Source organism: Falco rusticolus, chromosome 6, assembly GCF_015220075.1.
Source record: "Falco rusticolus isolate bFalRus1 chromosome 6, bFalRus1.pri, whole genome shotgun sequence".
Lineage (NCBI taxonomy): Eukaryota > Metazoa > Chordata > Aves > Falconiformes > Falconidae > Falco > Falco rusticolus.
Window position 1 is genome coordinate 71,716,411 of NC_051192.1, and position 22,299 is coordinate 71,738,709.

The following is a 22,299-nucleotide window of genomic DNA, read 5'->3' on the forward strand; positions in this document are numbered from 1 at the left end:
TGTCATGTCTTCCTGTACTCACTGATAATCCTCTTTGGACTGTTTTGTAAATCCACTACTACTACTTCTTCTTTCAAATATTTCTTGAGACTCATTTCTGCAAAGGTAACATTAAGTAGTTAGTCTCGGCACAGTAGGCATGATTTTACTGCAAATGTGTCATGTTCAACTCCACACTGGTTACTGTTTGTGGCCGTAGCCTTTTCTTCTGCACATGAACCCCCAAAATGAAATTTTCCTTGCTTAAGTGATGTTTTGCATCAACTTTTATGTAGGAGATTATGTAAGACACACCAAAAAAAAGAGAGGGAGATGGAAACCTCTGTTCTGTTTCAAAAAAAAAATGGAAAATCCATCAAATGTGACTCCTTCTAATTTTACAGTCAGATACGCAGATACTTAGGCAACCTTTACCTGTGTAGTGATTTGAGAAGCCACAGACAGTTGTTGCTGAATAGGCAAGCAAACTAATTTACTTGGGGAAAATCTAACCTTGCAGACATGAATGCTTAAAGGAATGTGACTTTAAAGTTCAAGTTATGCTGAAATGTGAGTTTAAGTTCATAATATATTTAATATCTCATATAGTGAGATGCATAAAGGCGCTTAAGGTAGCTCATCTATCATAATTACAATTAATAGTATTCCTCATTATGAATGGAATTAAATGTGTATTTCAATATAAGGAAAGACTAGATGCAAGATCAGTATTAAAGAAAAAATTATAATATAGGTCATCTGTGGCCTAGTCATACTTGACTGTCCTTTCAAAATCTCCTCTTATTCCGCTTAACAAAACTGATACTCTAGTTAGTATCAGCTGCACCTGACTTGCTCACGCATGCTATCTCCTTTCCTAAATCACCTGGGCAGCTTTCTGTGGTGCATATTCAAAAAACATTATTTTGAACCTCAAACAGTAAGTTTCTTAGAGCTAAGAAATTTTAGCTCAAGTATTCTGATTTTCTTTGGATCCTTAACAGTAATTGATGATGTGAACTAAATATAATATGGACCTATCAAGTGATGACAATTTCTATAAAAGACATCAGCTTACATTCATTATGAGAACTTGTCTGTTTTGTTTCTTTTTAATCCCACAGATGTATTTAGTGATTTTTCCAGAGGGAACTCGTTACAACCCAGAAATACCAAAAGTCATTGCAGATAGTCAATCATTTGCTGAAAAGGAAGGTAAGCAAAAAAAAGTTCTGAAATAATTCTTTTGGTATGGTGTTAACCTGTTATATAAAATGTTATATAATATGAAGATGATCTCGCCTTAACTAGACTGTTAAGCCCCTGCCTGATTGATACTTAAGGTCTAGAATAGCATAAACCAGTTTCTCTTACCACAAAGTAAGATGAGAGTTGCTTATGTACAGACATTTCATGCATTTCATGTTGTACAAGAGTATCAATTCTCAAAAAAGCTCTTTCGTTTCTGTCTCTATATATTTATCGATACTTCTTTTCTTGCTCCTTCAGGGGCATTAGAATTACTTACACTGGATCCAGGGCACTGTTCTAAGTTGACATTATAACTCCAATTACAGTTGTTACTCGATATAAAAAATATTTTGCATAGAGATTATGCCTTAACAATCTTCCATCACTTAATTTTTAATTAGTGTTTGTACTACCATGGCTTTTTGGTTTTGTTCCTCTCAACTTACAGTCTCACCCTTCCTTGGTTGAACTTTATTCTGTAGTCGCTTTGATTGTTGGTGTTGTCTCTATAACCACAGGTGGAATTACTTCATCTTTAGAAAGGCTTGCAAAAAATCTAAGGGTCCCATGCTTTTTCATTTTTTTCTCACGTTATATGCACAATACACGTAAACTTTTAAGTCCAGTAGTTCAGTGAACATGTTTCCTGGTTTTGTTTTTTTCCTGTTGACCAAAAGTGAAATAATTCACTCTGAAGATAAACAAAGAATAACAAATAGGTCTGGTAAATTCATTTCTGTGACATACTGAAATGAATTCACAAGTCTGTGAATCAGCCTGTTGATATCATCAAGCTATTAAGTATTGTTAGCTCATGTCCAAAAGGATACATGCTTTTCTTTTCCTCCTTGGGAAGAATGGAATTTGCGTGTATGAGCAGGAGTGCTTAAGTCATAATGTATTTATTCATTGCTTCAATTTCCTGTCGGAAATGAAAGTCAAATGTTTCATTTAGGTTGGTGGTTCTTTGAGAGTTCAGAGGGGGTGTTTGATAGGTTTTTTCCCCCTCCTTCCTCCTCTTTCATGGAAAAGAAAGGGCTCTTCTTATCATTATTATTATTATTTTAGTAAACCTCTTAATTATAACTGCACAATCTGCAAAACAGTGAAACACTGCTTTTGTGCTTTCAGAGCACCTGTTTGTTTCTTCTAGTGCTTTTCTCTCCAGTGTTGGTCTGCTTTTGTTTTGTAAGGGTTACTCCTTTTAAAAATGGTCAAGACAAGTATTTATTAAACAAGAAGCATCTCCAATTTTAGTGCAAGAATTCTCTTGATTGGCTTTTCCCCACTGCTAAATTGTTTTGTTGATGGTGTCTCCTCAACGTTTTATATGGAGAGAATGGGAAGAAGTCTGCATGGGACCCTGCTCCCCTGCATGTTCATGCGAAAATTGATACTTACTTGGATTAGAGCATCCCTCACACAAGTTTACTGAGAAGCAGGGATGGCTGACACTGGAAACTGCATACCAAACTATTCTGATGGCTAAGAGGTACGAGGCACATACCAGTACATCGGGGAACTGTGAGGACGGGGAGCTCTGTGTGGCCTCCAGCAGGAGATGACAACAACTCCCCAGGGTCCCACCACGCTGCTGTGCAGCACTGCTGGCCCTGGCTCATGGCTTCCTCTGAGCAGCCCCAGTGCCACCACAGTCCTGGCTGCTGCCTGCGTGCTGGAGCTGCACCATGGAAGCCGTGACCAAATGCCTCACCAGCTGGGTGCGTGTAGATTGAGTGCTGGTTGTGCTCCTTGTAAGCATGCAGGGGCTCTTACGTGGCGCTGCTGAGCTGAACTGAAAAGTCACAAGTGCATGCTTGTCTAAAAGATTCCGGAGGCTTCCTATTTCCTACAATTTTAGGAAAGGTAGTAAATAATGCCCAGTAGTTCTGCCACGCAGAGGATTAAGGATGTACTGTGACTTCCAGTTTAAAATTTGCATTTCATTCCTCATGGGATTGTAAAGAAGCGTGATAATTTCATCTTGTCATCTTAGTATATTTGTTGCAGAGCACAATGATTCACAGACATACAGGGAAATGTCTTAGTTTGTTTTATACCTTGAAAGGTAAGTTTTATAATGATTTTTTCCCTACATTTTTGCACAGAAAGTTTTTTGTTGAGAAAATAGTGCAAGTGGTAATATTGGAAAAAGTGGTTTAATTAATAAGATTTAAACTTCACGTTGATGTTAGGACCAGAGATATTATGTCTAAAGATAACAAAGCTACTCCTAGAGCACAAGCATAACTCATGCTTATCATGATGTCTGAAGTACTGTTTTTGATATGTATGTGTGTATGTTCTAGTGGTTCTGCAGAGAGGAACTATGAAAAGGTTTTGTGGGGTTTGTGTTTACTTTTACTCTCCATGGGCTTGATTCTCTTCTAGAGAAGGTTCATTAATTTGAGCAGAACTTAATTACCTGGCCTTCATGTGACCAGCTGATGAGCTGTATCTCATATCTTGATGTTCTTTTTAAGTAAATGCCGGTTTTGGACACTGTTACTCCCTCTTTACAGTTGGTTCTAGGACCAGTTCAATAAAAAGAAATTAAAAATAACCCAACAAAAAAGCTTAGGTTGACATCCAAAGGAATATTCTGACATTGCTGGTTTCAACTGTTACGTCTTTCCTCATTGATATGAATATATAAGTAAATCTTACCTGACTATGAATAGGATGGAAGGATGTCAAACAGCGAAAAAATTTAAAGGTGGTAGAGGTCACCCTTGAAAGAGAACTTTTTAAAATACTGACAATACTTCATGTTATGGTATGTTCTGCCACAGAACTTTGGTTCTACCAAAATCTTGACTCCTAGCAAGAGCAAGTTTTTCCTTTTTCTGAAACATGGGCAAATCAGACACACGGGGTAAATCCGATAGATCTGGGTAGATCTGGACATGAGTATGTTGAGACTGAAGGCTATAAAGCACAGAGAAATTTCTAGGGAGGGAGTAGGACTGTGTACTTTCTTACTATTTTTAGAAAGAAATAGAGGATATTATGCAGTTTAAAAATTAAGTCCATAGACTGACCTTTCAAAGTTGTCATTAACTACCTTATCAAGTTTAAGTTTAATGTGCTGCCAGCTTTTTGTTTATTAAAACCAAAGAATGCCAAAAACATCTAGAGGTAAAACTGATAAAATTAGGGCATTAATATTCGTGGTTTTCATGCTGGAGACTGAGACACGCGGATCAGCCTTCAGCACTGATAGATTTGACACTCTATTCTAATCAATTTGAACTCTGTTGTGAGTTCTGTCCAAAGTTTCATTCAATGAGATGCAGAAAGTTGCTTACTTTCAGGAATACTAGTTTTATGGTGATGAATTGAGAATGTTGTCATCTAAGGGTAATGCTAGTACCCTCAGAAACTGAAGATTACTTATTCTACACATTTTACAAGTGGCAGAAAATTCCAGTCAGATCAGCTTCTAACCCAGGATAGAGGAGGGAGCATTTTAAACTCAAAAAACATTTGTTTGATTGCCTTGGGGAAGGAAAAATGCACTTCCTAAAGTTTAAAACCAAAAGCAAAAATTACGTCTCTAAAACTAAGTTGTTTGATTATTTGTGGTAGGATTAATGCAGGAGTTATTCATAGAAGTTAAATCCTGTGGGGTTGAGAAAATTAATCCGGTATTTATCTTTGTTGGCCAAAATAGCAATATTTGCAGGGGTTTCACAGTCACAGTAAGCCATGTAAGCAGTGTTGCCAGAATATCAAATGAAGATGTGCCTCCAGGTTTTCTCTTTTCTCCCGGAGGCAAATGAAAGCCCCCACTTCCAAGCTGATGGGGATATGTGCCATCTGGATTTGAACCTGATACACCCAGTGGTCCTCACCTGATGGGAAATAGCTGGTGTGTGAGATGATTCCAGCAATTGTTACCAGGACGGGCGCTCTCTCCGTGTTTCAGTATGGTTGGTGACTGGTATTTCTAATGGGACATTTTGTAAGATCCTCATAATCAAATATTTCTTCCTCTGCTCTGTTGAAGAACTAAGAATGTCGCGGCATGTGTTTTGCTCCTTGTCTCCTGAGCTTTTGCCTTCCAAATTCCAATATTTATGTCAGTAACTCTTAGCTCAGGGTTTGCTTTAGTTTCCCATTGTATAAGAGTAGTCAGCCAATCTTCAAAATCTGATGCAGTCATTCAGGTGATTTACGTATTGGTGGCCCTTTTTCAGCTCCAGTCTATGAGTTTAGGCATCTTAAAAGTGCAGCAATTCTTTCCAGCTAGTTAGTGGGCTTGAGTTGATGAGTCCAGGGAATTATATTACTTAGGTGGCACTAATATTTTCATAGGGATTTAACTCTAATCTTTTCATGTTAGAAGTGGCATTTTTTATTTTAGATATTTATTTCAAACTGTTAAAGTCTTGCAAGACTGGGCCTTTTTAATGGTACTGGACTATAGAACAACATTTCTATAAAACCCACAAAATACATGATTTTTTTTTTTTTTGTACCAGCTTCTGGTATAAAATTTGTTCCATTTATATGTTCCCAACATATGCATGTATAGATTCCTGACTATTTTCTAGTAGTTAGACCTCTATAAAGTTCCAAACAACCCAAATTTCTTAGGTTTATAGATCAGGTATTTTATCCAAATGTTAAGAAATGGCATTTTAAATATCTGAAAAAATAAACAGGAGTAATCCAAAGTCGTCCTCCTCCTAATGTAACTAAATCTGAAAAGTCAAAGAGAAAGGGGTAAGAAGCTTGTTAAATATAACTTGGCTTGCTTTTGCTGAATAAAGACAAAACAGTTTTCCTGATGAAAGGTATTTATGGAGATGCTTGATTTCTAACTGAGGTCACTTAATCAAGCAAACATTTTGGGTATTCATTTATTATCTCCCTTGTTTTTATGCAGAAAGGTTGCAAATGTAAATGGTTTTTAATGCGAAGTTTATCTTGACTAGTATTGTGCTTTCTGCTAAGATGTTTGTACATGCAGGATATGCTTATCTCAAAATTGCTTTTACAGGTTATGTAAAAAAGAGGTATTTCAACTGAGCTAATTGAAAATGTTTCCCTTCTAGATCTTGGCATTGGTTTTAGATTGTATTTTAAAGCAATCTGAAGTATTCAGTATCCATAGATGTTATTTGGGACTGTCTCTAAAGAAAATAGCTTTTGGTGATATTTTTTCCACACACTTTCACGTAGGCAAGCTTGATGTAAAAGTGCACAGTGAGATGTGGAAAGGAGAATATAATCTTTAAAAAGGGTGGGATATGGACCTTAAGTAACGTTGGAGGGGTGTACCATCCATTAGGATGAAGAAAGGATTTCTGTTGTTAAAAGTCATCCTTAGGAAATTAAGTTGAGGAAAGCAAGAAGCTACCTTGTGTTTCTGTAGATACCTGTCACAGCAGTAAGTGTACCAAAGTGTGGTGTTTCACGTGTTTTGCTATGGAATGGTCATACTCTTTTTGAGAGGATTACCTGTAATTCTTGTGCTTCAGTTCACACTAACAGAAAACACTTTTTTACAAGAGCATGCGATTTTTTAATACTGTCATCAGCTGAGTCCTTCATATGTAAGTCAATGGATACTAGCACACAAATGGATGAGCCTGCCCACCGTATGTAATTTTTTTAAGTCTGGACTCTGTTTCAATAAGTAAGGCTTCGATCACTGGGGGCATTCCAGAAGGCTGGTGGGACCTCAGTGTTGGGCGAGTGCTTGGGACACACCAGATAGCTGCAAAGCTTTCAGTCTAATATCACTAATGAACATACACACACACAAAAGGAAAAGGAAGGAAAGAAAGATCTAATTGTTATCAAAATAAATTAATTGTTTTCACCCTGCTTTCAGTTTTTGTATTACTGTCAAGTTGCGTGTTTTTATAGGTGGGGAAAAACTCAAACTAATTCTGACATTCACTTTCAGTGAGCACATAACTTTTGTTGATGAAATGTGGTAATGCTAATGTAATATGCAGAGGGTATTCTTAATTCAGAGCTGGTTTTTTTCATTGTTTTCATTTAAAAATGTGGTGTGTGCATGTCAGGGGTGAAAATATAACTAATGCAGACCAAGTCTGAAAATGTGGATGGCCTGCCTGCACTGAACAGCTCTGCGGGCTTTTGGCCTGGATGAAGGGAAGAGGAAAGGCAGTCTTCTCCATAGGGTTGTACTCAGCTATTATATATGTAACTTCACCCTGAGAGGTTAGATAAATGATGTTTTGTTCGGTGTTTTTTGTTCTTTTGCGTTTAGATAAAAAATTAAATTCTTATAGACGTTAATGACTGAGGCCTTTGCACTCTTAAGCTAAAACCTTCATTCAGTTTAGTTTTCTTGCAGACTTTCTGAAGTAATTCATCATCTTACAGTAGTCTAGTAAATTGATGATATTTGAAGTGTCATTGCTCACTGTATTTAAGATTTTCACATTATTTTCATATTTTTTTTAATGTCTGTTTATCATTTAAAAGTTAGCTAACGTAGAAGAGAAAAGCTATAGCATTTTAAGGTAGATTATTACATTATTAGACATCTAGTTCATTTTCTTTGGCATTTAAAATAAAATCTCATGACCTTAAATACTTTGACAGAGAGTCCTAACCTAGTATTGCACAACATTAAAAACAGTTTAAGCAGTGTGTTTTGTGAATTGGATGCAGGCAGCTTGCCAAGGTAACTATACTGTAACTACTTGGGTTTAAATTCTGTTCTGTTGATTTTAGCAGAGATCATCAAGTAATTGCAAGAATGTGTGGTTAATGTTTTTATAAAACAGATTCTTTAAAAGGATGTGCTGAACTCCTGGTGTTGCTGCTTGTTTGTCATGCACTGGAGCGTTTCTGAATAATGGATTATGGACTTTTAAATTTATTTAATTAGATGCATACTCATTTTGTACTGAAACCTTCAAGAGTTCACTGATAGCATGTGGAGTAAGAGGGGTTTATTCTACATTTGCACTTCACAGGTTGTCACTGACCATCTTCATCACCAAAATTGGCCACGCATTCACAAAACTCAGCACTGAATAGTCTTAGATAACTAAATTAATTTGTCTGGAGGATTCATTTTTCCCTGATGAAACCTGTTTTCCCTTTTTCTTCCCCACAGTGATAGTTTGGTTAGGGTGAAGACAAGTTGGGCAGGAAAGGAATGATAGTGTTTTCAGAATATGCTTGGAAATTCGGCTCAACAAGAGTTGTGTTGAGCGTAATGTCCACACTAATGTTGTTGCTAACACAACACTAGAATATTCAGTGCTTCAGAGTAAACATTTGGAAACATAACATAATTATCTGTTTGATGTAATAGTTCACAAGCTAAGAAAACACTACCACCATGTTATGCTTCAAAATATTTACACGATCCATATAACGTTTCACATAGACAGTTACCGCTTTTGCTGGTAAGGCTTAGAACAGTGGCTTCAGAAGGAGTGCTAGGAAATAACCTTTTATCTCTGTGTTCAGACAAGGAGATACTTAGCAAATGTTAAGAAATCAAGATAATTATTTATACTGAAATTTTCAACTCTAAGACTGTTAGAGCAGTTTAGAAACTAGCATTATCTCTCAGTGTTCAGTAGATAGTTTCATAACTTCAGATCAAAGTATCCTGTGCCCAATGAGGGAGAGAAGTTCAGCACAAAATTGTGACATAATACAATATCTTTTGAATTGATTTGGCAAGCAGAAAGATATCAAAAGCAATACACAATACATTGGTTTAGAAAAAATTCTGCTTCATATATCAGGAACCAGTAGCACCAATGGATGGTTCTTTAAAAATGGACTGAAGCGTAAGCCAACGAAAAATAAGGCTAGAAAGGAATTGCAGTTTTATTCTGATACTTCTCTTTGAGAAAGTCACACATCTTAAGGCAAAAAAAAAAATATTTAATATGGTTTTTTTTTCCTAGAAGCACTTTCAAGTAAGTGTGGAAGAGCTCTGTTCAGATCGTGAAAAAGTTTAGGGGTTTTTTTTGTTTATTTGTTTTCATATTGAAAGTCATTGTGTATTAGAATTCTAGAATATATTCTAGAATTACAGAATAAAGTTTATACCCTTGAACCCAGTGTATTTGTGGAAGGTGGAAGTGGTCAGCAGAAGCACACATGGATATGAAACGCAGTTGTTAGGAGTTGCGGAGTGCTGTTCAACCTGACCTACTTCTGTCCTTGACATATCAGTCTCTGTGTCTTGGCCTGGATGGTTAAAGACAACGGTTAATTTCTGTGACTATGGATTTTTTAGTAGCCGAGCCAGTTGTAAAAGCTTGTTTGCAGGGCAATGGGGACTTCCTCCTTGCTGCCAGAGCTTGGTGCTGTATTTTCCCCCTCCCTGCTTAGTTTTCTGCTGGGATGGTGAGATGAATCAGCTGGCGGGGGAGGGGTGCCAGGGCGCTACAAAGTTAGCAGGAAAAAGCCTACAGAAGAAAGCAGTAAGGGGAAACAACTGTGAGGATAAAGTGGAATGTCCTGTTTTCTGTAGCAGCAAGTCATTGCAGTGAGCTGAAGCTGTCTTGAGTCTAACTGCTTTCCCCCATCCTTCCCTGAAGTGAGGACCGTGAGAGTTACCATATCTAACATCCCAGAATGTGCCATTAGAAGGAAGCAAAAGCAGAGAAAGCTAGAATCAGTGGTAGGAAATAATAAAATACTGGAACTTCTAACAGCATGGTAGCTTTGGAGAAATACAGCATCCTATTTAAGTATGTGTAGTTTAAGACAACCAGTTTTTTGTTACCGTGGGGCAGTATTAGGATTCAGTATTCAGACAAAATTAGTTTGTCCTTTGGAAGTAAAATGCCAGGCTTCTGAGCCACATTAAAATCATCACTGCTTCTAGAGCAGGAGCTATAAAAAGGGCTCTTGTTGAGCAGCTTTTTTGTCATTAATACTGTTTAGTATTTCTGTTTCATCCTCTACATGTGCTCAGTAGAGCATATGCAATGTGCATACGTACACATGCTCCCTCTCAACGAGAACTGAGATTAAAAATAAACCCTTTGTGATTTTGAACAGGTGTGCTAAAGTTCCTTGCCATGATATTCCTTTTGTGAATGTGGTCTGGTTTACTTTCAAGCACTGTAATTTATTTTTTTTTTCCCCTCCCCTCTAGGACTTGCTATATTAAAGCATGTGCTAACACCACGCGTGAAGGCTACTCATGTAGCCATTGACACAATGAAAGACTATCTGGATGCAGTGTATGATGTGACTGTAGCTTATGAAGGTACTGTGGACCACAAAGGGCAAAGAAAACTGGCACCATCTATGACAGGTGAGTTGATGTATGTGAGATATGCTACAGCCATATGCTTGTTAATATACAGAACCAACTTCGGTTGCTTTGTAATGCCCTGGAGATAATCTCCACAGTGCTTCAGTCATCTTGTGATACCTTGGAAGGGCATTGTTCACCAGTGTCTAGGCTTTACAATAGTTACCTATGACATTCCTGCCATCTCCTTCCCTTCCCTGTTCCTTGCAGAGAATATTCTGTACTCAAATTCTGCATACAGGTGCTCTTTGCAGTTAAAAAGAACTTGGGGCCATAGGCAGCAGGTGCCATTTACTTTCATGTTTTTTTCTAGCACTGGGATTTGGCATCCTTGTAAATTCTCCCTCTGTCTCTTTCCCTCTTCTGTGCTACATATGTGTACATGTGATCTAATTGATGAAATGCATGTATTTTAAAAGGAAAATACGTAGTAATAGTTTTTTACTGGCAATTTTCAAAATTACTACACATACCCAGTAACCTTACAAATGCTTAACAGCATTTTGTGCAAGTGGGCTTCACTTGGTGTAGTATTTTAAAACACCTATAGCACCTTAAGAGAATGGGGTCAGTCAGTGGTATGTTCCCCAAGTAATGTAACCAGAAAATAAGTTCGGGGGGGTTCTGTTGGGGAAAACTCTGGGACAGAGAGCTTCAGGGTTTGCTGGTTTTTGATTACGCTCGGTGGTGGAGTTACTTATTTATTTATTTATAGTAATTCATTTACCTGCATTGTCACTGGAGAGCCAGACATCTTTTTTCCGGTTGTAGTTGATGTGTTATTCAGCCATATCTGTGCACAACTGTCTGTTGCTAGTTGGCTCAAAGTGGCACTTTTGAGTCTTTTGCATTACTGATACAGAGCAGGGAAAAAATGCCACCGTAGTTCCGCAGAGCTGTTCAAACTTTTGGGATCAGTGTTGGCTGAGGGACCTGCAGGGAATTTCTTAGCTATCTTACCGCTCCTTTTCTGGCCTGGTGTCAGTGGGACTTGTTCCTTCTGCTGCTAGAAATAGTTTGTAGAGTGGCTGTTTCCATGTCACTTCGTTAGCAGATGTAACTCTTTGAGATGGTGTAAAGTTCACATGAACTCCTTCCAGCTGCTACTTGTTTAGAAGTTCTGGAATTGTGTGGGTTTATATTTTCACCCTGTTTAAAATTCTTTTGGATAGGTGAGCAACAACACTGTGTATTGACTTAACATTTGTGTTGTACCGTAAGGTCTTAGGATGGTTTTATTTTATGTACGTTTTGTTCCCAACAGGAATTTTTTTTATGGCTAAATTTCAAAAGTGCTTTTCATGATTTAACATTTTTTATTTATAATTTTCTTTTTAACCTGATTTTACAGATTTTATTATTTAAATCTTTAATTTTATTTTTTTAAAATACCTTATGACCCTCTTACAGACTTACTTGAAGACTGGGCAGCCTCCTTCTTGTCCTGTTACTCAACCCTTCTGAAGACCCCCTTCAAAACAAATAGGACCATTTCCCCTTCCCTGCAGCATATCTTGTTTCCTGACTTAATTACTAGGCAGTTTCAACCATTTTCATGCTGGAATTTTCACTGCCTGATGGTTAATTAAACTATTAAAATGTCATTACCTAATGATAAGATGGCAAATGTTCAAATTCCTTATAAGACCTCTTCACCTCTTGAACCTTCCAGTTTGCATGAAGCATGATATCATTACAGAAAGGGAACTAACAAATTTCATTTCCTTGTTGGCTATTTCTTGCATCCAGTGTCAAGTGTTAATCAGGCGGTTTGGGGTGGCTACCCCACATCCAGCCTTTGGAGACTCACGGCGGGGCAGCCCAGGCGTATCTTTCAGCCACCCTTACTATTAGGGCTGGGGTAATCACTGTTTCAGCCTTGGGTAAAAATAAGTTCAGTAACATAGAATGAAGTGCAGCCAACCAGTTGTTACCCATTACAGAATAGGTAGATGAAATATCCATGTAGGATATCTATGCTAGTGTGGCAGTCACGTGTATTCCATATAATATAAATTATGTAGATTAAGGACACTTTATAAATGCCAGTGTGGAACATAGCTGTCATTCTTTTAGGCCCTCCAGTCATAAAGTGGAAGAAAAACATTTCTGTTCTAAGAGATCAAGATCATTTCACCATTTGTTATGCAGAAGTCCAACAATTGGTCTGTCCAGGGATATAATATAACAAGAATTGAATTACATGTTGTTTTGGATCTGACATTTTTTAGCATTATTGCTCTTTTACCATACTAAAATGAGTTATAAAATGCCATTTTCATGTGTGCATTTCATATGAACATTTCATATTTGTGCCAATGCTGAATGAGAATTTTGGGTTTCATTCTCATCGGAATAAAATGGCAGTGTGATCCTGGTAATTTTTAAAAGATAAGGTTGACGTGTCTTTTTCAATCTAGCAACTCTGATTGAAATTTATTGCATGGAAAACAAACTTCTGATAAACACAACTTTACTTGAGGACTGTATTTCCCATAGTATGACATTTCCCATGTGAATGAAATCTGAATTCCACACAGATATAATGTGTTTCTTGAAATGCATCTTACTTTCAGTTCTATAAATCTCAATTCCTCAGAAGAGCCTCTACCACTTCTGGAAAAAAACATACTTACCCAGGGATCTGGTCAGCTCTTGGCTGCTGTCTCCAGCAGTAAACAGAGCAGGTTAAACAGAAATTTTAGTGACTGTGAATTGTACTACCATGCTTTATCCGAGAAATTATGTTAGTAAACTGTAAATGTGTAAAAAGTCTGAAGAAAAAATGAATTGCATTTTAAATTTTGTAATATGAAACTCTTAGTGTAAATAGACTTTCTTAGCAAAATCAGGTTTTTAATTTTTTTTCATTCCAGCAAGCTTAAATATCACAATGTTGACTTGCTTAACAGGATTAAATCACAACATAGTATACTAGCCAATGGAAAAGGGATATTCACCATCTTTTCTGCATTAGTGCTTTGAGAAGAACGGTGAATGCTAGGCACACCTGGTAACAGTACCTTTTTAGAGCAGGCAAATTACTATAGTATATCCTTTCAAATGTGTTGAACTTTTTGTCAGTATTTATGCATTTTAATGTTTTGTTGGCACTTTCCAGCTGCAAGTTGTTTGGTTTAGAAGGCGTCAATTTCATTAGTCTCAGACAGGGACTACTAAGATTAGCTTTAGACAGGGATGTTGCTTTTTGCTATTGCTTCACGTTCAGTTGTGACCAATGGATGAATTTTTTTTCCTGCCATTTATTTGTTATTTTTTCCTTTTGATTCCAAGAAGTTTGGATCTTGGTACATTTCCAATGAAAGCTTATCCTGCACATGGTAGTCTTTCCAAAGAACAGCGATTTCCCACAGATTTCTCCTCTATCACTACTGAAGATGGTTTGTCCAGATCATTAATGAAAGAACGTGATGGTCCTGCTTAGGGAGGACCATCCTGCTAGACAGTATTTATTTGTGGTCATTAGGAAAAGTTGTAAATAGACATATGGGCATAGCTGAAGTGCATCTCAGGTGCTGAATTCTGGAAAAACTATTTAGAAGGGAAAAGGGGTGGGGGGGGAACTCTTGTGCTGGATTTGTTGATATTTACTACCCTGTCATTAAGTAAACAGTAGAAATAAGCTTGGGGAAAAAAAAATTACAACCTAGTGTTCCCCCTTCTGAATGAATGTCCTAAGTGTTCCATCCAGCTTTGCCTGGTGTTAGGAGGCAGGTCTCGTGGGACATGGGAACCGTTGTCATTCTTGCACCTGAAAGAGCATTATGTACATCTGCATCTTTATTATTCTGCCTGAAGGCTTTAACATAACCAGATGGTATTCATCTGGCTGTTGTAGATGAAAGACTGTGTGAAATAGCAGCATGTGACAATGGTAAACACTGAATAAAAATAGCAAGTACATGTAGACTCTGTCTTAAAGAAGTCAGAAGAATTCCTGAGAATTATTGACTCTGCTGTATATAATTTCCAGAGCAAACACTTTGAAAGCGTGTGTATTGTGTACATTTCTGAAAATCTGTACATCACTTTGATCAGTACAATTTGAGGAGGTCAGACTAGCCTAACTTCCCTAGGGGAAATTACACTTTTCCAAATGCTTGCATTTTTGTTAGGACCCAGTTAGACAGTGAAGTACAGGACAATGGAAAAGAAACTGGAGCAATAGAAACCAGTCTTTGTCTAGGCCGTGGCCCAGATTTGATCACATCCATTGTCTTTCAAGGTCCAAAGAATGATAAGAAGTAGATGGTTACAGATATGTTGATAATAAACTGATATACAGTAACAGGAATGTAAAACTGTCCAAAGTAAGATTTACAGTGATGAAATGACTAATAATCTGTTCAGATCTCTGCTAGCTGTTGTGTTCTTACTGCATGAAAGAATATGGAAATGGCAATTATTTTAGAGCAACTGAAGAAAGGGTGTAGATTAGAACTGAGGCTGGATGTCAGCACTGGTGAAATTTGCATTTTAACATGTATAGTAGATCTCATATCAAGAACTTGTAATTCCGCATCTGTTCAAGCAATATTTAGGTAACTACCTTTCGTATTTCAAAATGTAAATTTCCATTTAAATACTTGGAGGAATTTTGGTAACAGTACTAGTTGACAACATAGTTCTGTGATATTCTATCATTCATTTTTCCTTTAAAGGAAAACCCTGGTTTTATTTTGTGTAAAATATTAAAATACAACTTTTTTGATAACGTGATTTCACCAAGTACCACAAAGTAAATAAACTATCATTCCGTTTTAAACTGAATGCATTTTAACTTGTCCTCCGTAGGACTAGATCTGTCATTTTAGAGCCCCTGTAATTTCCTAGTAAAAATAGTTTGGATAAGATGAAAGCCTATCTGTTAATTTGTGGATGGCTTATTTGAAATGGCACTTTGAACACAGATGTGGACATATGCATCAATATTCTGCAGATAAGGACCGTCTGGGTAAACACAAAGTATTTTCGTACTGTAACAAATAAACATTTTACTTCTCAAAAATAATGATGTTTCACTGAAGAGCAGCATCAGGTTATGGGAACGTACGCGGGTCTTGCTGTAGTTCTTCACAGGACTCCAAAAAAATCAGAGAAATGAGTATCAGTCTGAGTATGAGTGGCACCTCTGTTTCTTTACATATCTCAGAACAAGGCCGTAAAGATGACTGTATTCGGAGTCTCTGTAGCCCAGTTTTATGCCTCCACCAACAGTCAAAAAACTGCCTAAGGAGCAGTGTAAGAATAAGGCAAGCACAAATGATTCTTCCTTTTCCCACATCACAAACACCTGTGGGTGCTGCATCTGAGTGTTATTAACACCCCCCAATGGGAGTAATAACCCCCTACACCATCCCTTTGAGCCTAGAGTGTGTGTGCCTCTGTAAACTAGGATGTTGTGTATCTCTGTTACTCTCAAGCAGCTCCTACTGAAGGTAGATATCTGTAGCTTCCCTTTGGGAATTAGTGATCAGAAAGCACATGGTCATCAAAAACCTCTGCTACACAAAGAGGATTTTGGAAGTATTTACACTGGAGATTCATAAAATTACCCTGCACACTGGGCCTCATGCACATAAGAAGCATTCAGCTCCCTAGGCAGCATTTATGTACAACAGCTCGAGGAGCTCCTGATCTTTACTCAAAAGTGTATCTAAACCCTGAGGATAACAATAACAACTTTAATTTCTTCACACTATCAGGTTTGGCCAGAAATACGTTTCTGCTTAGAGAGCCTGTGTTTATTTTTGTGCTTTTTGTTGATCAGAGTCTGTTTCTTCTACTCTGTTCTGTATTTATCAAAACAGACTGGCTGAAGGAAAGGCAAAAACATCAATACTAGCAGTGCTGGCGTAGTTCCGAACAGATCCTGTTTATTTGCTGGAGCATTGTTTTGAACTAGTCCAATCCTCGTATTTTTTCTTGCCCCCCCTTTTTTTTTTTTAATTGTAAGTTCAACTTCTTTTTTCCACTTCTGAAACTTTAAAAATGTTCCAAGACAGGCACAGATTATCTAAATTTGCTCCTTTCCAGTTACCAGCAGTGGGGTACCCTTTAGATGTAATCCACAGACCTAACCTGATCAAGGTTCTGTTGCTGGCAGCCTATTGATCAAAACCATTATGCTTTTGTAGGAAACCTCCTGCTAACTTGGCCCACATACAATATTTACAAATTCTTACAGAGCAGTACAAAGGCCAGAATGCATGTGTTAGAATAACAGATTAAAGCCACTTGAAGATTGTTTCAGTGCAAGTGCTATGGGTCTTCATCAAATACCATCTAGTTTCAGCAACATCTTACAATGACACTCTGCTGTTCTCCAGTGCTAATACTGGTATAAAAAACCCATATGTACTATTTTCTGATAATAATTTTAAGAGAGTCTTTAGATCTGGGCATCTTTTGGAAGGTACAGAAATGTGATTATTTACCCTCGAATTTGCAGGATTAATTCTTACCTGTCATCTTCAGGATTTTTTAATATTATTTTTTAAGATGTCATATCATTCCCTCTGCTTCCCTTCTCCAAACTGAGAATTCTGGCTTTTTAATCTCTCTCCTTGTTTGTAATGCAAGTGCTTTTTCTCCTTAAATGTTTTAGTTGGCCTTTTCTTTGGCTTTCTCTGAGTCCAGTACAGCCTCCTGCGGATACAGGGACCAGAACTGCACATGGTATTTAAAATGTGGGTTCACAATCTTTCTATCTATCTACAAAGTGACTCACTTGCCCTGTTCTCAGTGTCCTTGCTGATGCCACCCACTATCTGGGGTGATTTGGGCTGCTGCTGCACAGTTGAGAGGATGGTTTCAGAGAAGGGCCGCAACTCCCAAACTGTAAGCACCAGTTCCAAGTTAAGCGTCATGTGATTAGGTTTTCAGGTTTTTTTTCCCCGTGTTTGTTTATGCTGAAGCTTGGCTGCCACATTTTCACCCAGTTTGTTCAGCTTTGAGGTCCTTTTGGAGTTCAGCCAGCATTTGACTACCCAGAAGAGCTTGAGGTCCTGAAAAAGATGTGAAAAACTGTTTTTCACTGTTTGCTCTCTTCTTCAGCTCGTTGGTCATGACACAGAATAAAACCAGTCCTCGCATCAGTCCCTGGAGGACATCATTTGCTGGGTTTTTTCCATCCTGAAAAGTGACCATTAAGTCCTTCCATTTGCTTCCTCTCCTTTAAGCAGCTTTCAGTCTATAAAGCATCATTTCCTCTAATCCCATGGCAGCTTAATTTCTTTAATAGCCTTCAATGTGGAACCCTCTCAGAGACTTTATGGAAATTTAAATATGTCATGTCCAGTGAATTCCCTTTATCCGCCTGCTCCTTGACGCTGTTGTAGAAATCCATCAAATGGGTGAGACAGAATTTCCCTTTACAGAATCCATGCCAACTTTTTGCCGACAGACTGTGATTATCTCTGCGTGTAGTGATGTTATTATAGACCCTGCTATCTTACCCAGGGTGGTAAGACTCTTTGGTTTGTATTTCCTAGCATCATCTCTAAAGCCCTCGTTTGTAGAAGGGTTCCATTTTTATGGGACAGTGGGTGTTTGTGATGATAGGTTACACATCTTTGTTTTTAAATTCCACATTTGAGAGCTTTTGAATGATTGCTGTCTGGACTTGGTGACTTCCTGACATCTAACTTGTTTATTTAGTCTAATACTTGCTGTCTGTTTACTTATTGATCTACTTCCTTTGAGGGATCTGGTACAAAGAATGCAATGGGTGTAGGAATCAAACATTTTCAGCAAGAAAAAATAATACAAATGAATTTTTGAGCTTCTCTTGCATTGGCTTATACTTTACCATGAGTGCTGCTCTTCACACCTTTGTCATCCAGCAGTTCCACCAGTGCCTTACCTGGTTTACTGCTTTTAATTTATTCAGAAAAGTTAAAATGGTAAGTGCATCCTTTGCATTTTTCAAGTCCTTTTTATTCCTCTTAATTTTATGTTTATATTTGGTATGAGTGGTTTTGTGGCTTTTCCTTTGTTTGGACGAGATTTCCATTCCTCAAAGAGAAGGTAGGAGTATAGTGGTAGCCTCCTTAATTTTCTCTTTAAGCCATACAGATGGGTTTCAGATCCACCCAGACTACTTCTTTTGCAGTATTATACATCTTTTATGTGGGTTTCTAATAAGAGTTTTCCTGGTATTTAGGGGGTCTTTTTTTCACAGCCTCTAGGCTGCCTCCTTTTGCACTGTTTCTGCACTTTGGGTTTTTTTCTTTCCCTCCCTCCCTTATTACATAGTTCTTTAATTCTGTGTTTGTGCACTGGATTCATTGGGTCTCTTTCTCTACATTGCTTAATTAATTGTACGGTGGTTCCAGTGCAGTTCTCACTAACACTGTGCACCACTGAAGACCACATCGGGAATGTATCTTTTCTTGTGGGTTTTGCTGCTAGTTGTTCCAGGAAACAATGTCCTCTTTTTTTGTCTTTTTTTTTTTTTTCTTTCTGGTTTTTTCATTCGGTTAGTTGGTTTTGGTTTGGGTTGGTTTGGTGTCTGTGTCCCACACACCCCACCCCACCCCACTGCATATGCCTCATCCTGATGAAGTATTGATGCAGTTTGATAAAAGGTAGCTGGAATTACACGCTCTTGCTGTCAGTCCTGAACTTGCAGCTCTCAGTCTGGCTTGACAATTTCTGGTCACTGTTATCACACTTATCAAGAAGTAATTTAAAAATCTGTCTAAGATATGTTTTATTAGGGCCTGGGATTTCCATCCACTGGGATTTCTGTCCACAAGGATTTCATTGTGCTTCTGTCTCATTATTATATAAGGCTATTACACTTTATATAACCCTTCACACACTCTGCCATTCCCTCACCTGTACATCCTATTCTGCCATTCCTATAAACGTGGTAGCCTGATGACATTGCATGATACTTCAAGACCACTGGGATACCTGCCTTACAGGGGTAATCTCTTGGTGCCAATAATTATTTTTCTTCTGTCTTCATGGTTAGGCTTCTTATGCTGGTACAGAGGCGCTTCTGAGTTTTGCCCTCACATTGAATTTTAGCCACATCCACCTCATAGGTTACGTCCCTCTGAACAGATTGCTTTTCCTGACCTCCAGCTTTCCCCAGCTGCTAGTTGAAATGTGCCCTAACTTTTTTTAGTTTTCATTGCCAGCACCCTGGTTTAATAATGATTCAGGTGCATCCCATTTCTCATCTCAGAATGTCCCCCAGCTCCTGAGGTGCTTACTCCATACGCTGTGCCCCTCGTGCATGCATAGAGGCTCTGGTCTCAGTGTGCCTCTCAGGCCTTGCACAGGGGATTAGCAGTATTTCTGAAAATGCTGTTCCTCAGGTCCCAGGCAAGCTTCCACGTAGCCTGCACAACATCCCCTCCACGCTTCCCTACATCAGCAGTACCAGCAGGTGCTAGTGCTGCCCACTCCTCCGCTGCTCCCCAGGTTAATCCATCTAAACAACCTGTGCTGTACCCTGGATGTTTGCTTTCCCATCTAGTTCTGCTTTGCTGTAGCACTGCTCTGTTTTGTTAGAGCAAGCCGTGAAATAGTTTCCTGTCAGCTCAACTTGAGGTGACGGAAGGTCTCAGGCAGAGAAACAACACAGCACTTAAATTAGTTTGTTTTGCCAATGGGTTGTTACTTTGGTGTACCAAGTAAATGAAAGTGGAGAGATGGGATTTCTTTCTTTGAGGGGGGGATAGTTTACCAGCTGCTTCGGTAGCTGCACACTTAAGTCCAGAAAAATGGACATTTTAAAAGGGTGGAGAAAGCATCTACAGTTCAGAGAGGAATGAATGTCTTTGCTATCACTGTTTTGCCAGTGAAACTATAAGCACCACAACATGCAGTGTTCTATTCCTGAAGAGACATACTCTTATATGTTTGAAATGCTACTTATTTAGAATAATAAAGGTTATTCAGATTTCAGTTTCCTGTGATAATCACTTTCAGTTTATCACAAACAGGAGAGAACCAGGGACTCTTTAAGTAGACACTGCTATGTCAGGCTACAGTTTGTCCTTCCTTAATTTTGAAGGACTTTGGCAATAATTACATTGCAGTAAAAGAGCTGATGTAGGAGGTTGAAATCTGAGCTACTTTATTGCTGTCATATTTAAAGTGCATATAAAAATAGACTTCATTAGTAATTGAAAACTGGAATATCTGTTTAAGTGTAACGCCCCTGTCACAACTTTCTTAAGGGGCAAGGCAAATAATTTGGAGTGGTGGAATGAACTTCTGCGGTAGAGTTAAGAGGAAGGTGGTCTGAGGCCATTTGTATGTCCCTTCTCAGTTACAGGTATGGCTGTGCTTTAGAGCTTCTCTCCTTCCCTTACTTTCCCTGGTAATGCTGATAATTGAAAACAGAATTAATTGGCTTTTGAAGGTGAGAAATTGAAAACTGGTACAACCTTGTGGAAGCCCCAGCAAGCAAAACACCCTCCCAAAACATTTGTTTGGAATTAAAAACTGTAGACCAGATTCCTTTTCTGAAGGCTGTTGCACCTTGTTCATTAATCCTAATTCTGCACTGAATATTTCAGTCCTGTGTTAGTGTGAATCTTGTCCCACAGAAGGAAGGCCCCAGTGTCACGGTTTAAGAACAAAAAATGCTCAATCCACTGCATTACATTCAGTTCCTTCCTTCTGCAATGGTTGGTCACTAGAAGCATTATAAACATTCTGCACTTACATCTGTTATTTAGCCAGATAGAAAGTGTTATTAGGAAATTATCTCCCACACAAAAGTCAGTCCACTTGGCTCCCACACAGCTTGTTAGTGTTCATTTAACCCAAATTGTACTCAGTTCTTGATTGACTAATGCTGTCCCTGGTACAATGTTTGATTATAATGTGTGATTTGCACTTAAGTTTTGTCTTGAAGGAAAGTTCAGGCCTCCTTGTTCCTGCTGTTAATTATAAGGAATTCTGGCAAGTTTAAGGATCTGAAAAGCCTGTCAGATGTTGGCTTGAGGGCTAGTGTCCCTGAAGTTGGATATAATTTGCACATAATAAATTGCTTCAATAAGATTTTATTTCTTAGCTTAATTACGTAAGTCTTCTGGGAGTTAAGCTAATGTGAAATTAATAGTCGTGGGACCACCACAATCCTTTAAAGGTTGTGGTGATAAAATCCAGCTGTTTCTTCTCAAAAACGACCTCTCAATATATAGTTCTTACCCACTGGTGTTCTTATGTGATTGCAGTGACATTGTCCGTCTAGAGAAAAAAAAATTGGGATTAGTTGCATTAAACCCTGACATGAATTGGATAATTAAAGACTAGTCAGATTGCCTGAGTAGCTTGATTGCATACATTACAAAGTCATCTGCAGATGTCCTTAGTGCCCAGGCTTTTGATAAAATGGCTTTGATTCGATGGATGGAAATCATAGACTAATAGAATCATTTAGGTTGGAAAAGACCTTTAGGATCATAGAGTCCGGTCATTAACCCAGCACTGCCAAGTCCACTACTAAACCACGGAAGTCCCTAAGTGCCACATCTACATGTCTTTTAAATACCTCCAGGGATGGTAACTCAACCACTTCCATGGGCAGCCTGTTCCAATGCTTGACAGCCCTTTTGGGGAAGAAATTCTTCCTAATATCCAATCTAAATCTCCCCTGGTGCAACTTGAGGCCATTTCCTTTTGTCCTATTTCGTGTTATTTGGGAGAAGAGACTGACACCCACCTCACTACAGCCTCCTTTCAGGAAGTTGTAGAGAGTGACAAGGTCTCCCCTGAGCCTCCTCCTCTCCAGACTAAACAGCCCC

General features: G+C 38.3%; 1 protein-coding gene across 2 annotated transcripts in view; it reads left to right on the forward strand.

Annotated features, from left to right (window-relative positions):
• AGPAT5 (1-acylglycerol-3-phosphate O-acyltransferase 5) overlaps window positions 1-22,299 on the forward strand; it is a 60,439-nt gene that overhangs the window by 29,300 nt on the left and 8,840 nt on the right. The window contains exons 5-7 of one of the 2 annotated variants that reach the window (XM_037391175.1): window positions 1,104-1,194; window positions 10,346-10,507; window positions 11,918-12,125. In XM_037391175.1, the coding sequence (XP_037247072.1) occupies window positions 1,104-1,194; window positions 10,346-10,507; window positions 11,918-12,096 (432 nt within the window). In that variant the 3' untranslated portion in view covers window positions 12,097-12,125. Of the gene's footprint in view, window positions 1-1,103; window positions 1,195-10,345; window positions 10,508-11,917; window positions 12,126-22,299 lie in introns of those variants that run through there. The other variant, XM_037391174.1, reaches the window with a different exon arrangement.